The following is a 13,709-nucleotide window of genomic DNA, read 5'->3' on the forward strand; positions in this document are numbered from 1 at the left end:
AGTACTGGGCATCTTTTGAGCTTTCAGCTTTGAATTCCTGTGTTTATTTCAACTCAAGTGCAGCGTAATATCGAATTAAACTTTTCGGGTTTTCCTGGTGTTTCAGATGGAAATTCATTGCAGGCTTTGAGCCTGGTTTTGTTTGTTTATTTTCTTTCCGGGCATCTCTATTTGAAATGTGCTATAGCTGTACTAGGAGTAAGAGTAGCTCAATGGTGGAGCACTGAACAGGCTCCCCAGGGAGGTGTCACGGCCCCAAGCCTGACAGTGTTCAAGAAGAGACTGGACAACGGCCTCAGACACATGGTGTGAACTGCGGGGTTGTCCTGTGCAGGGACAGGAGTTGGACTCGATGATCCTTGTGGGACCCTTCCAGCTCAGGACATTCTATGATTCTATGAACCCTGTTCTTTTTACTTGTTTTTGACTAAAGGATCCTCCCAGTCACTGATTTAGGTAAAGACCTTTGGGACAAAGCTGTGTGTCTGTGGGGACCTGATTGCCCTGTCAGGCTGTGCGTAGCTGTAGAAGATGCCCCCGTGGTGCCTTTGGAAGGATCAGAAAGCCACCAGCTTTCCCTTGGAAAGAGCTGCCTCCTTGATATAGGGTCAGGCAGAAGTGAGTGCTGATGAAAAGCATGTTTTGGAGTGTATGTGTGTGTCTGTGTGTCTATTTTTCACCTTCAGTGATAGTGGAGCAGCATTTCAGCACAACTTTGCTGGAGCTGGGGCTGCCGGGGTCTCGCAGGGCTGTGCATTGGTAGCTACCCTGACCCTCCTTCCCTTGCCACGGTGTAGTTTCTGGATTTGGGTAGTTTCCCTGGGTGGTGAAGCACCCTCACCTACTGGCCAGGAGGGTGGGATGGGCTTCTGACTTTTCGTCAGGGTCTTGTCACCCAGGGAAGGGGATGCAGGTGGTGAAGAGGTGGTTGGTGCTCAGGTTTAGAGCATTGTGCCGTTGTCAGCCCTTAATATGGCTGTGTGTTGAATGGGGCTGCTGCACACTTAGCATAAATATGTCTGTGCATGTGTATGCCTTCAAACACGGCCCATAATTGACAGCACATTAGCTAAATCTTATGTTTTATGTGCTTCTCCTGGTGATCCATTGGTTCAGTGAAAGTGCTTTAAGTGTTAAGTGTTACTCTTGCTCGTGTTTTGAAAGACAAGCCCTTGGACTTGTTATGAATTCTACTTTGACAGCACTTGCAATAGCTGTGCATTGTATAATTGAGCAATCAATTCCAGCATGCTGTATTGATGTTTTCAGTGCAGACACATGATTATAATAAACTGTAATGCTCTTTCAGTAATTAGACAAGTGGCTGTAAATTTAAAAGGCAAACTTTAAAAGCATTGGAACTTTCGGTAATCCAGTTTTATTACGATTTAAAAAATAATTACTTTGTTTTAGCTCTCCTCAGAGTGCTGTAATTTGGGACTGGCACAGCTGGCGTATCTAGACCCATACCCAGCACCTTGGAAATCCAGTCCTGCTGGTGATACAGCATTCAGACTGGTGGAAAGGATTTTGTTTTCTTTCACTGATGTGAGGAGAACGGAGTAGAAGTAGTAGGGCAGCAGCCTGGCTGATTTAATTTTGTTTTCAGTGCATGACACTTAATTGGAAGATTGCTTAATTCTAGGAACTGCTGTTCTGCACCACCATACCACATAATGTATTTAGGTCATGGCTGTAGCGTTTGGTCAGAGTACCTGATTGTGTTTAACACGACTGTTTTCCAGATTCAAGTGGTGATTTGTGTAAATGGGAGGTAGCTTTTGGGGCAGTGTTGCTCAAACTTTGTTCTGTAGGTAGGTTTGCACATATACCAGGAAAGCGTGACTGAGCAAATACCTTAAAACGAGTGGAAGGCTTCTACATTTTTAAAAATTTACTTCCAGTCCCCCTCTCCACTACTTCTAGTAAGGTTGGAAGCAATGGAGAGGTTGAATTTGGCTACAGCTTTAGAATTATGTATATCTGTGTTTGTAGGATTTTACAGTTTCTTGAGTTTTCATTCTGAGTAGGATTGAGCAATGTTTTCACTTGTAAATCCCTAACCAGAAACTGCTCCCTTTTCACTGGAGATTTCAGGGTTTTTCCCCACCTGGGTCTGTCTCTGAGCTGCAGTGGCTGAGGCACAAAGACCCACGTGGCAGGAACCTGTGTGCTGGCTCCAGCTGTGCTGCGAACCAGATGTGGCTGGGTGCATCCCCGGAGTCAGCCGCGCCTGCTCTTGGAGACACCGGAGCATGGGCAGGTATGTGGGGATCTTTCACAACTGCCTCTTTGGAAAACACCCAGCCAAGGATGGAAAATTTGGGCGTGTAGGGCGCTTCTGAATCAGGACCGAACGATTGCTGGGGCAGTTGTTTTGGTTTGCCAGGCGCTGGGACTTCAGTCCAAACCGTTTACAGGTTCCCGTTTCTGTACCTGTATTTAGGAGGGATGAGCTGATGGGCCAGGAGATGGTCAACCTGCTGTTAGTCATCAGGAGGGCTGGCCCACTGCCTGCTTCCCTTATGTTTTACAGCTGCCCTCAGCGAGACAGGACCCTGTCCAGGCTCACACCACGTCCTTTCTGCCTTTGTCCTCCACGACAGTGTGGCTGCCAGGACACTTGCAGGGCCAGGGGGATGGCCTTGCTGTCTGTGCCAGGGGGCTGTTTTGGGGTTGAAGTGCCCACCACCCCCTTTTTCCTTCCCTCTGCCTTCTGTGAAGCGATGCGGTGTTAGAGAGGTTTCATGGGTGGTGATGCTGGGATAAGCTGCCTGGCTATAAGCCGTTACAAAGTGTATTTATTAGTCATTCTCCGCAGCTGAATTTTGGTCCTTGCTCCTCCTTGGCAGACTGGGGCAATACTAAGTAGTCCTATTTGTTCCAGTTTGCTGAACGATTTACAACCAAAAGCCTGGCCTTTCCGACTACCAATTTTTGTATTAGGTCTAATGACAGTTGTATTCCAGAGCAGTGACTTGTGGTCTGCAGGAATAGCTGGTGTTGGATCGTGAGCTGAATAATAACTTCTGTGTAGTGTCATGAGAAAAGAGGGCTTTTTCCCCCCCATGTGCAATTGTTATCAGAAATGCTAAAAAAAAAAAAGCCTGCAGTGTATAGTGTATACCCTGCCTACAGTTACAGAAGCCATGTGTGTTGGAGATTAGAATTTCACAAATCCTTTTGCACCGAAATAACTTTTGCTTAATCTGTGTTTTATTTGTATCCTGAGCGCGCTGCGGGGCGGGTGGGGACAAGCAGCACCATGGGCTTGCTTTACGAGTCCTCTCAAGGAATTTCTTTCCCTTTTTGTTCGCCACAGCTTGGTCTGCAAAGGCCCGTAGTGTGTTATTTAAGAGTAGTGAACGTGTTTTGACTAGTTCTTGTGAGGCACTTGGTGTGTTCTGGAGCACTCGGTAAAAAGTAATAATCAGAGAACGCGCAGGCTCCATTTCCTTAATGAACACTGTTCTTTTCCTTGGATTAACTTGCAAGCTGACTTAAGTTCCATAATGGCTTTTTTGTTGTGCGGCCCTTTCACATAATAAACACGGTGGCCACAGGCTTTGGGGATGTAACTTAAATACTGCTCAGGTAGCAACCCAGAGGAAATTGCATTTATTTTGGTCCCTCTTTTGCTAAATAAATAAATAAAGGGCCCACGACCTCTGAGGCTGAGGTTGTGTTGTTGGCAAGTCTGGTACAGAAAGGGTTGTTAGTACAGGCTTGGCTTTCTGAGTCAGGCTCCTGTGCTGACGAAGCAGAAATAGTTTGAGGTCTGAAAATACTGCCTGAGTATTTGAAAACCGTTTGTGTGGACACAAAGCTGTTTACAGATCACTTGCTGGCCATGTGCCAGTTTCTCAAGGACAAGGTGGTTGCAGGTTTTTTTTTGTTTGTTTGTTTTGGTTTGGTTTTTTGTTTGTTTGGTTTTTTGGTTTTTTTGTTGTTGTTTTTTGTTTTGTTTTTCTTTAGAATCACAGAGGTACTTGGGAGGGTATCAGAAGATAAAAAATTCTGGAAAGAGTCTTCTGGTGTGAGTCCTCGTTTAATTAAAATACATAGAACTTTAGGCTAAATGTGTGTTTTGAAGACACAAAGCAAGTTGGGAAAGTATTTCTTAATTTGCTCTTACGTACAGGGTCACAGTATAAAACACAGTCCTCGGTCGTGTGGCTGCTACACTGGCTGGTGTGATCCTTTTTAAGAATGCCTCCTCTTCCAGTACTCCCCCAGCATATCTGGTGCCCTAGAAGATGCGTTTTAGTTTCAGCGGTTGCTACCTGGTAAATTATGGCTCCCTAGTCCATCATGGCGAGGGGATGTGACTAACTGGAAGTGGCGCTGATGATGTTTCTAATGGCTAAAGGAAAGAGATGCCAGCCAGTGTCTGCTCGCAGTAGGAAAAAAGCCCTAAAACACACAGTTCCAGCCCTTCTATGTCATGTGTTAAAGCACTGGACGAGTACCGACAGTTGGAGAGGAATTTCAATATATATATCTATAAAATAGATATGTATATAAATACATATATAAATATATATATATTAAAAAATATATTTAAGAGTTAATTAACTTTTCTTCCTTACTGGTAATGTTCTGTACTTTTTTAAAGGTTATGGATGTGAAATCTTTAATTTTAATCATGTTGAAATAAAAGTTATTACGCAGCTGACTTCCCTGCTCTGCTCAGCTGTACTGATGGTAAAAATGAAAAATAGTTCTCCTTCCCCTCACCCCTCATTAATATTAAGCTATCCAACGACAGCTTCAGATCCTCCCCACACAGTGTGGTTAGTATCACCTTGTGGTGCACCTACACAAAACGTGGGGCTCTCTCAGTGGGGACAAGTGAACGTGTCAGTGTATGTGTTTGGCTCCTCCTTGTGCAGTGGGCTGAATCAACAACGGCAAACGCCAAAATGTATTAAAAAAAGGAAATAAAAGCCACAAACCCAATCGTTTTCCGTTTTTCTTTCCCCTCCCACTATGTCTTTTGCGCTTACAATGAGGTTTTGTACCTTCTGAAATAATTCCCCCATCCGTTTAATGTATTTAAAATTAAAATAAAAGTTTATTTCTATTTAATACCCCTGCTGGCTCTCTCTGGGAGGCTGGTGGACATTTTGGGATGGTGCCTTGGGCAGCCAGGCCCCCTGGCCAGCATAGCCAAACGCCTGCTGGATGCCACCTGGTGAGGGACACTGTCCCCTCCCTGCCTGGCGTCACCTTTGCCAGTTTCTCAGTTGATGTTGGTTACGGAGCCTCCTGCAGCTCCGCAGCTCTTTCCAACACTGTTTTCGGCAGCAGACCGAATGCAACAAGGCTGGTAGGGTGTGTGTGGTCTTGGTTTTCCTTCTCTCGTGGCGTATGACCACAACATTGCCCAAGAGAGTGCAGGCTGCTTACAACAAACAGCATTGGTGCATGGCGGGGCAGGCACTAACTATGAATTTTTTTTTTTTTTTTTTTTCCAAAGAAAGGTATGTCTTTTGAGGCATTTCTATGTACCTAATGCTTAAATACTTAAATTTGTCGGAGGCATCTCACCTCATGTTTCAGAAAGCACATGCCCAGCACCGGAGTGGTTTCTCAGCAGCTTCTCAGGGGTGAGCAGAACCAGATGGGCCCAGGCTTGCCTGGGTTTGCAGAGCGCATTGGTCACAAGGTGCGAATTGCTCCCTTCGGTTGGAAAGCTCAGATTTGCACGTCCAGGAGTCACGAGTTAAATGTTGATATGCATTCATTTAAAAACCAACTAAAAAGAAGCAGCCTTGGGCTCTTTTCATCCAAGCTTATTTTGCTGTCGCTCTGGAGAAGCGGTTGGGAGGCTCTGCCCTTCACCTGCCATCTCTCTTGGCTAAGGAGGTGCCTGTGTTGTTTGGAAGCCCTGACCACCTGTGCAGGGATCGTGGTTGGTCACTTTGGGCCGTGCTTGGTCTGAGGTAGAAGCGGCGTGTGGTGCACGACGTCTTTCTGAAGTGGCCCCGGGTGGTTGTGACTGTGTGGTGGCACCTGGTGAGCAGAAGGCTCGCTCTGGCGACCTGCGGTGGTGTCCTTCGGCCTGTGGTGGTCTCCTTCAAGCTCATTAACGCCTGCCCTGCTGCAGGGACTTGCTATGGCCACGCCACCAAACCGGGCCTGCTTCTCCTTCAGTCGGTGGCTGCGGTCCAACGGGGAGTTTTTGGTGATGAAAGTGGCTGCTGAGGTGTAAAATGATAAATCATCTGCATCTGAAGCCTATGTAATTTTGTATCTACGAGCACATGTTTTATCATTTTGCTCTGAATTCTTCTCTTGCTGTTCTCCATCTGCCTTGTTTTTAATTATAGTTGCCAGAAAGAAATTGTTCTGTATAAAAAAGAGCATTGCAGGGGGTCCCGAGAGACAAATCAGTGTTAGGAGGGGTGGATTTAGTGACTGGTAAAGCTGTTAAGGTAGGGTGAAGAATTGATTTGAGTAAGAGCTGGACACAGCAGATTTTAGCTGATGTTTCCAGAGGAAGCCAAATGTACTCTGAGCCAACCATGTCTGCGTGGGAGGTATGCCTCTGCTCTGGTTTCATTCTTCTATTTTGTTTCAGTTTGGATTTTTTTTTTTTTTGATGTCTTTCAGTAATGTCCGAGCTGAATTACCTAGGGGAAGTTTAAAACCAGCAAAAAGCACAAGCAATAATAAGGTTAGAAGCAGCTTTTCTCTTTTTTGGAGAGGGATGAGAGTGGGGACTCCATTGTAAGATAAAATGGGTGATAGTGTGTTCAGTGAAGGTCACTAGATCTGGACATAGCCTGGTGGTGGCTGGAAGGGTGGGACGATGACTTTGAGGACGGCTTGTGAAGAGAGTGTTTTCCAGGCTGGGGCCTCAGGCTGGTTGGCAGAAGTGTCCTTGTAGAAGAAGCATCAAATCTGAGGCAGGAAGCTCTGAGTGGCCACCTACAGAGCAGCAGAGATGTGTTGTAACTCAGAGCTCTGCCTTCAACCTATTGTGATCCTGGGAAAGTTTGATTGTGGCTCTCTGCCATAGTTTTCCCACCATCCCTTTTTTTTTTTTTCCCCCTTTTCTTTCCTTTTTCCTATTTAGGCAATGAGCTGTTTGGGAGGAGGAAATGCCTCTGGGTAATGTATATCCAGCATCTTTTGGAGTGTGAAAACTACCACAAAACTAGCAATCGAAGTAAAAAATCAGTGCCTAGGACTCTCATTCTCCTTACTAGTGGGTTACATCTTTTTCACTTTGTCCCTGGAAGTACAGGACTGATAATAACTGTGAGTCTTTCGTACTTCATAGAATGCAGTACTATGCATGAGTAAATTGTCATTATTATTTCTTCAATGGACATCTAGTGAGCCTGTGGATATCTAAAGCAGGATAGAGTATGTTGTCTTCTAATTTGCTTTCCAGGCATTTCACGTCAAGAGTTAGAGGGAAAACAGAGAAGAACCCTGTCCTGTCTTTGACTTAAATAGTGGGAGTCTCTAATAGCTTCTGTTTGGTTTGGTTTAGAAATCAGCTAACGGGAAGAAAGAACATTGATGTTGGCCTTTTTTTCTTCTTGTGCGTTTCTGCAGTCAGTTGCCAGGCTTTCATACTCGGGTTGTTTGCTGATTTTTATCCTAGAAGGAGCTTCCATGCCACATAAACACTATCCCTTTTTTACCAATTTATCTCCATTGCTGGAGCATATGGTTATTTAGCTTACAGAATACTGTACCAGTAGGAACAGTGTTATTTTGGCTACAAATGAACTAGGTAGACTTTTTGCTTAAGAACATTTTATATTTTATCACTTGTTTTTTACTGGGGAGGTTGCTTTCACTTTGTTGCATTCTGCCTTTTTGCTTGTCAGAAACACATGTTCTGTTTCCTCCACAAGCATTACTCCCATTGCTTTTCACAGGATAAACCTAGTCTTTCTGGGGAGTGGGAAGAAACATCTTGTAGGGTCCAAGTATTTGCAGTACAAAGTTGTTTGATCTGCAACTTTCTGTGTTGGCAAGTGACAAAAAGAGCCGATGGTAAACATGTATTGGAATAATAAGGGATCATTTATTGCACTGGTGTGTGCAACCTAATAGCAGAGTGTTACTTCGTGGCCTATTGCCTCAGGCTGGTAGGAGTTTAGAGTCAACTAACTGAGAAGCAAATTGAAATGTTAATTTTGCCATGGAGGAGTTGTACAGCATTACTAAGAGGTGGTACCATGGTGAGTTTTCACTTGATAGCATTTTTAAATCTAGCCTCCTGCTTCTGTGTTTGTTGCAGCAACTGAAATGGGAATAAGTAGGTTTTTTTCAACTTATTTGCTGCTCTTTCCACAACTGTCGGCATAGGACACTGGAAAGCTGGAGGAGTTTTCCAGAGACTTAATTGTGTACAGTGCACAGGGTAATCCAAGCTTGCAAGTCATGAGTCACACATGCTGCCTTCCTTCCTTAATGTGTGATGCTGCCCATATTCTACTTCCATGCCATTTAGCTGGGGAGCGAGCTTCCAGGAACAATCCCCCAAAAGGCACATTAATACACAGGCCAGAAACTGTGTTAGTAGGAGAATTGCCTTACTGTGGAATACATATGTTGGATAATTAGTAGGGGGTAGAGCCGATAGAATTTCTTTTGCATTTAATTTGCATAGTTCTTTGATAACATTAAGGCATCTTAGGGAAAAAAAAGCACCATGAAAACCAGCACATAACACGACTTGCTTTTGAACCTTTCCAAAACAAAAATTTTACAGTAATAATGTGTGCAGAGGAAGAAAGAGGCAAGAAGTAGGTGTATTAACGAACTTGGAGAGTGTGGGCAGGCTTGAAATTTTTAATGTTCTGCAGATCTTGGCAGTCTACCAAGGATTCCCCTTGTCCTTTCTGCTTTTCAACATCCATAAAGCCCACTGAGATGAGAACTAAACAGCATGTTGCTATCAGACATGACTGGGAGTATGTTTAAGTAGTGGGTTCAGTTTAAGATCCAGTTAAATGCTGCAGTGTTGCTGTGTTGATGAGATTTATTTTAAAACCCTCCATATGTAAATGAACTTTCTGTCATCTGCATGAGAAGAAACAGGACGAGATTTGAGGTCAGCAGGCTCAACTCCATTGACTTGCTCATCCCAATACACCACTGAAAAATAGAATGAGGCAGCAGTAGTCTTACAAATATTCTTATGAAAAATATTCTTATGTTGCTACCTTAGGAGGATAAACAAGTGCTTTAATATGAATAGACTAATGAGAAGAGGGGAAGAAAGGCAGGGAGGATGTGTAAGAAATCACAAATAGTTTGGAAATTTTGGTCGATAAAATCTGAACATGGTCTAAACGAAGGGTGGGCTCTTTTCCATGGGAGTGGGAGCCAGGATCAGCTGACAGTGCTGGCATTTTGCTGTGGCCCCCACCCTGAGACCTGGCAAGGGGTAAACTCTCACTCCCGGAATGACGTGGCTTTTACTACCTGTTGCTCCTACTACGCAGTGCAACCTCTGCAACCTCCTTGGTCCACCGGCTCTGGAGACAGTCATCTTATGCTTAACAAGATGCATCCAGTTTGCTGTCATCATCATTGTGTATTGCATATCCATACTTAACTTTCTGGCCAGAGGACAGTTATCCTGTGATCCCCAGCCTCTGATATTTGGTATCTATCAGTATTTTAAGAAACTGCTCATTTCATTTAGCGTGGGTCATGTTTTGCAGTCTCGTGGCGTTTTTTTCAGATACTTGGATGGTAATTGCCGGCAATTTGCTGGTAGAAACAAAAGGGGAAGAACCTCTGCTGTAACCTGAGGATGGGAGAGCCCAGGGCGCCCTGAGGGGCTGCGACTCCAGACAGTACTAAAGCAGGGGCCTCATTCTGCAAGAAAAATGCTGTCCTGCTGGACTCTTGGCTGGTGGTGTTGCTGAGATGGTGTCTGGATGGGACCTTAATGGTTACCACATTTATGAAGTGCCCCAGGAGTTGGATTTGAATAAATTTTAATCCCAGGAGATTGAGTTCAGAGAGTTTGTCCCACCTATGACTTCTGCAGTTCTTTCATCGCATTCAGCGACTTTGTGATTTTTATTATTAGTATTTTTCATGAAGACAATTTTTTCCAACACAAAAGCCAGCTATGAAAATCTGAAAATCAGTTTCCGAAACAGGAATGCTCAGCCATTTCATGATGCAAGCAAAATTATACCAGCATGCTAATAGTTTGACAAGTCTGTTCATGAGCAGAGCTGTTAAGCAGATAAACAAACAAACAGAAAACTGTGCTCATGCTTATATGTTGTGCTTGTGATGTTTGCTTTTTCCCTCCTTCTGAAAATGTTTTTATTGAAAAGAATGTGGCTTTAAAATGTCCTTTTCCTTCTCTCATATAAATCAATGTCATGCAACCCTCCCCTATATATGTTGTAGATGCTTAGAACATGAACTCTCCATACATTATGAAAAGGTTATTTGGAGTAATTTTTAAGAATATTCTGAAATGACCGGGGTTTAAATTTGGCCTGGGATGCTAAGCAGCCCCCACTTCCCACAGTCTGCAGTTAGTTCCCTTGCTTTCCAGTCCCTCAGGGGGGTCATGGAGAAGCTTTTCCCATCCCCGCTGCAGAAACAGCAAAGCTGGACAGGAGGAATCCGCTGTGCAGGGCTGGAGCTGTCATGGTCCTGGTTTTGACAGGGACTAGTGGAGGCGTCAGCAGAGTCCTGTAAAGCTGCGGGGGAAGGGTGGTCGGGCTGGTGCACGTTGGTCATTGCTGGTGGGCCAGTCTCACAGGGAGGAACCATTGCCCTGAGAAAAGCTGTGAAGCTGAGCCCTGGGAAATTTCAGGCTTCTCTCTGGAAATAGCAAGCCCACCAGTAGTTCCTAGATTTAAAGAGACAAATAGAGCAAACTTTCCATAAAATATGTGGCAACCTGTGATGTCTTGCTACTTTGCTCTCCTGTGTGCCACCTTTTCTGCTTGGAGTCTGTTCTGCCACCATTTTAGCATCCCCGCTTTGCTGCAAAATGAATGGTGACTCATATTTCACTGTTTTTTAAAAAGTTTCTTCTTCCTCAGTCCTCCTTAGTGTTGTGAGCTTTTTTCCTGAGATGTCTTTGTTCCTCTCTTATCTTTAGCATATTCTTTTTGTACCTCAAACTGTGCTTTCCCATGTCCTTTGGCCTTTTAGTTCCTTCCACTGAGCTGTGGAAAATAGGGGCAGAGCTGAGAGAAGGCATTTTTCCACCTCGGTATAAAACATTTCACCCTCCTCACTTGGTGGGATGGTCAGTCTTGAGGAGAAAACCACAGGCTTTTGTCATTAGGCAGAGGTCCAGGGTGGGAAATTGGAGTTGCATCTCTCCTGGGCTTGCTGAAAGGCTTTGGTTCAAGAAGTAGTAAAGTCAAGGTGAGGTCAACCTTGGCCATTGCACACATCTTATGACTCTGACTTTTTTTCAGAGTCCAAACCAGCTCGAGACAAAGCTGTAAAAAAAATAAAATGCATGTAATAAAGAGAGTTTATAGAGCCGACAGAAGCCTGAATACAGTAATTTATTTATAGAAAGCATGTGGATTGGTTAATAAGGGGAGAACGTAGAACAATACAAGTTGTAAAAGAAAGTGGAGGCTGTGAATTCTGCAGCATTTCTTCAGTCTTTTGTAATGCACGAGCAATACCTGGCCGGTGCCTCCATGGAGGGCATTGTAAGGTGTGAAGGGGTCAAGATTTCTCGTAAGAGGCTGGTGGTTTGTAGTGCTTCAGTTCTGGGGTGCCAGTCTCAGAAGAATCTGTAAAGAGGTTAAGAAGTTAGTGTAGGGAAAAAATACACTATGGATGTCCATCAGCTGTAGTGGGTGCTACCCATAGGTTTCTGCCTGGGAAATGAAGAAAGGTAAAGGAACTGTGATTTTAGTCAGATGTTCGGTTGGGGTTTTTTAATTTTATTTTTTATCTGTGATAGAAGTGAAGAAGTGTAGTGGGCATACCTCTGGTTGGAGAGCTTGACTGATTTGGAGAAGAGGCTTTGGGGATGATACTTGGGAAAGGTGTTGGCAGACCAGGCCGTTTTGACTGGAAGTCTCAGGGCAGACTGCTGGGTGTTAAGTGGAGAGCTGGAAAATACCGATACTAGAACCATTTCTAAGTGCTTGTTTAGAAAAAAAAAATACAGAACAGCTAATTGATATGGCCCCCACCTCCTGTAAAAATATACTGGAGGATTTTTGTCAGCAGTCCGCTGAGGCGAGTTCCAGCCCAGCAGGGCTGGAGGGGCCCAGCCGGGCCGTCCCCCCGCTGCCAGCTCTGCCTCTGCTCCAACTGCAGAACAAACCAGTTTAATTTCCCGAGCTGCAAGCCCCCACCCCCACCCCGCAGTTTGCTTTTTCTGTGTTAACTTTCTGCCATTTTGGTGATCTCAATCAGCTTTATCATATGATCTGATGAGTGCCAGAAGGAGCTGAGTGCTTCTGGGAGGAATGTGTGCCAGGAGGCTGGAGGGAGGCAGGGGAAGGAAGGGTTGGAGCTCCCCGCCGCAGGAGCTGGGATCTATTAATTCAGCTCCAGCTGTACTGAGAAACCGTACCCTTATGGTGGCAGAGCTGAAGGAAGACAACGTCTTGTTCTTGTCTAGCTATCGTGAGACAGGCAAAGAGAGCTATTGTGGGTAGCCAAGACCAAAATAAAGAGAAATGTCCTTTTGCAATCCCATAAGCATGCTTGCGTTTACCCAGCAAAATATCACCCAGGTACCAGGCACTGGTGCATAGAAATAAAATATGCAATACATGGAGTTTAACTCTTCTATCATGTTAATAAACTGTCAGTACTGACTATGAGCCTTGCTAAAGTAAACAGAAGGAAATCTGTGAATGTAGTCTGTCTGTGCTTAAACTTGATAATCATCCTTTAAATGTCGAGAAAAAGAAATGGATTCTAAGATTTGTGTAAGAATATTCCAAAGATTTTTTTTTTTTTTTTTTTTTTTAGCCATCTAGAGTGTTTGTTGGTTTTTCATATGAAGTATCTATCAGAAGGGCCCAGCCCAACTGGGGAGAACCCAGTGGCTGGAGCTCTTGTCCCAGTGTTTTACTCTGTGTATGCTGAAGGGATGGGTGAGATGCTGATGCTGACAGTTCTCTCTCTTCTTCAGGGTCGGCATGTCAAAACGGGTCAGCTGGCAGCCATCAAAGTCATGGATGTTACTGAGGTGAGTAGAGGAACATTCTTTATTAGCAATACGGATAAAATTTAATAATGAGAGATGGCACATTGCTTACCTCATGTTTATGTTGAAGGGCAGGGCCCTTGCACGTGATCATTTTCTTTCTGTTTGCAGGACCTGACCTTTTGAGCCCATCTGCCCTTTTCAAGATTTCTGTGTGCTTGTGTGCAGGGGCCTCTGCCCTTCACAAATTGCTTTGACTGGTCCCAGGACATATGAGAACACGTAGCATTCCCTTTTCAGAAATTTCTCAGAAGAGGGGAAAAAAGTCAGTTTCCCTGCTTTCCACATTCTTCTGTTAAACGTAGCATCTTGCTTTTACTGAAAAAGCAGGTGAGGAGGCTGCTTGATGTAGAGGACAGTAGTTTTCCTGGTGCATTTGCAGCCTAAAAAGGGTATAGGCTTATTCAAAGGAAATGGGTCCAATAAAGTTCCCAGAAGCCTGAAAGCAGAAACATATGCAGGAATGATGAGCAGATTGCTGGCAGAATTCAGCAGTGTAAAGTAGTAGTTG

At 44.4% G+C, this 13,709-nt stretch overlaps 1 protein-coding gene across 8 annotated transcripts in view; it reads left to right on the forward strand.

Moving 5' to 3' along the window:
- The window catches only part of MAP4K4 (mitogen-activated protein kinase kinase kinase kinase 4), a 162,628-nt gene that overhangs the window by 64,675 nt on the left and 84,244 nt on the right, over positions 1–13,709 (forward strand). For all 8 annotated transcript variants that reach the window (XM_065646818.1, XM_065646827.1, XM_065646852.1 and 5 more), the window contains exon 3: positions 13,124–13,180. In XM_065646818.1, coding sequence (XP_065502890.1) covers positions 13,124–13,180 — 57 coding nt within the window. The remainder of the gene's footprint in view (positions 1–13,123; positions 13,181–13,709) is intronic.

This window comes from Caloenas nicobarica, chromosome 1, assembly GCF_036013445.1.
Source record: "Caloenas nicobarica isolate bCalNic1 chromosome 1, bCalNic1.hap1, whole genome shotgun sequence".
Classification (NCBI taxonomy): domain Eukaryota; kingdom Metazoa; phylum Chordata; class Aves; order Columbiformes; family Columbidae; genus Caloenas; species Caloenas nicobarica.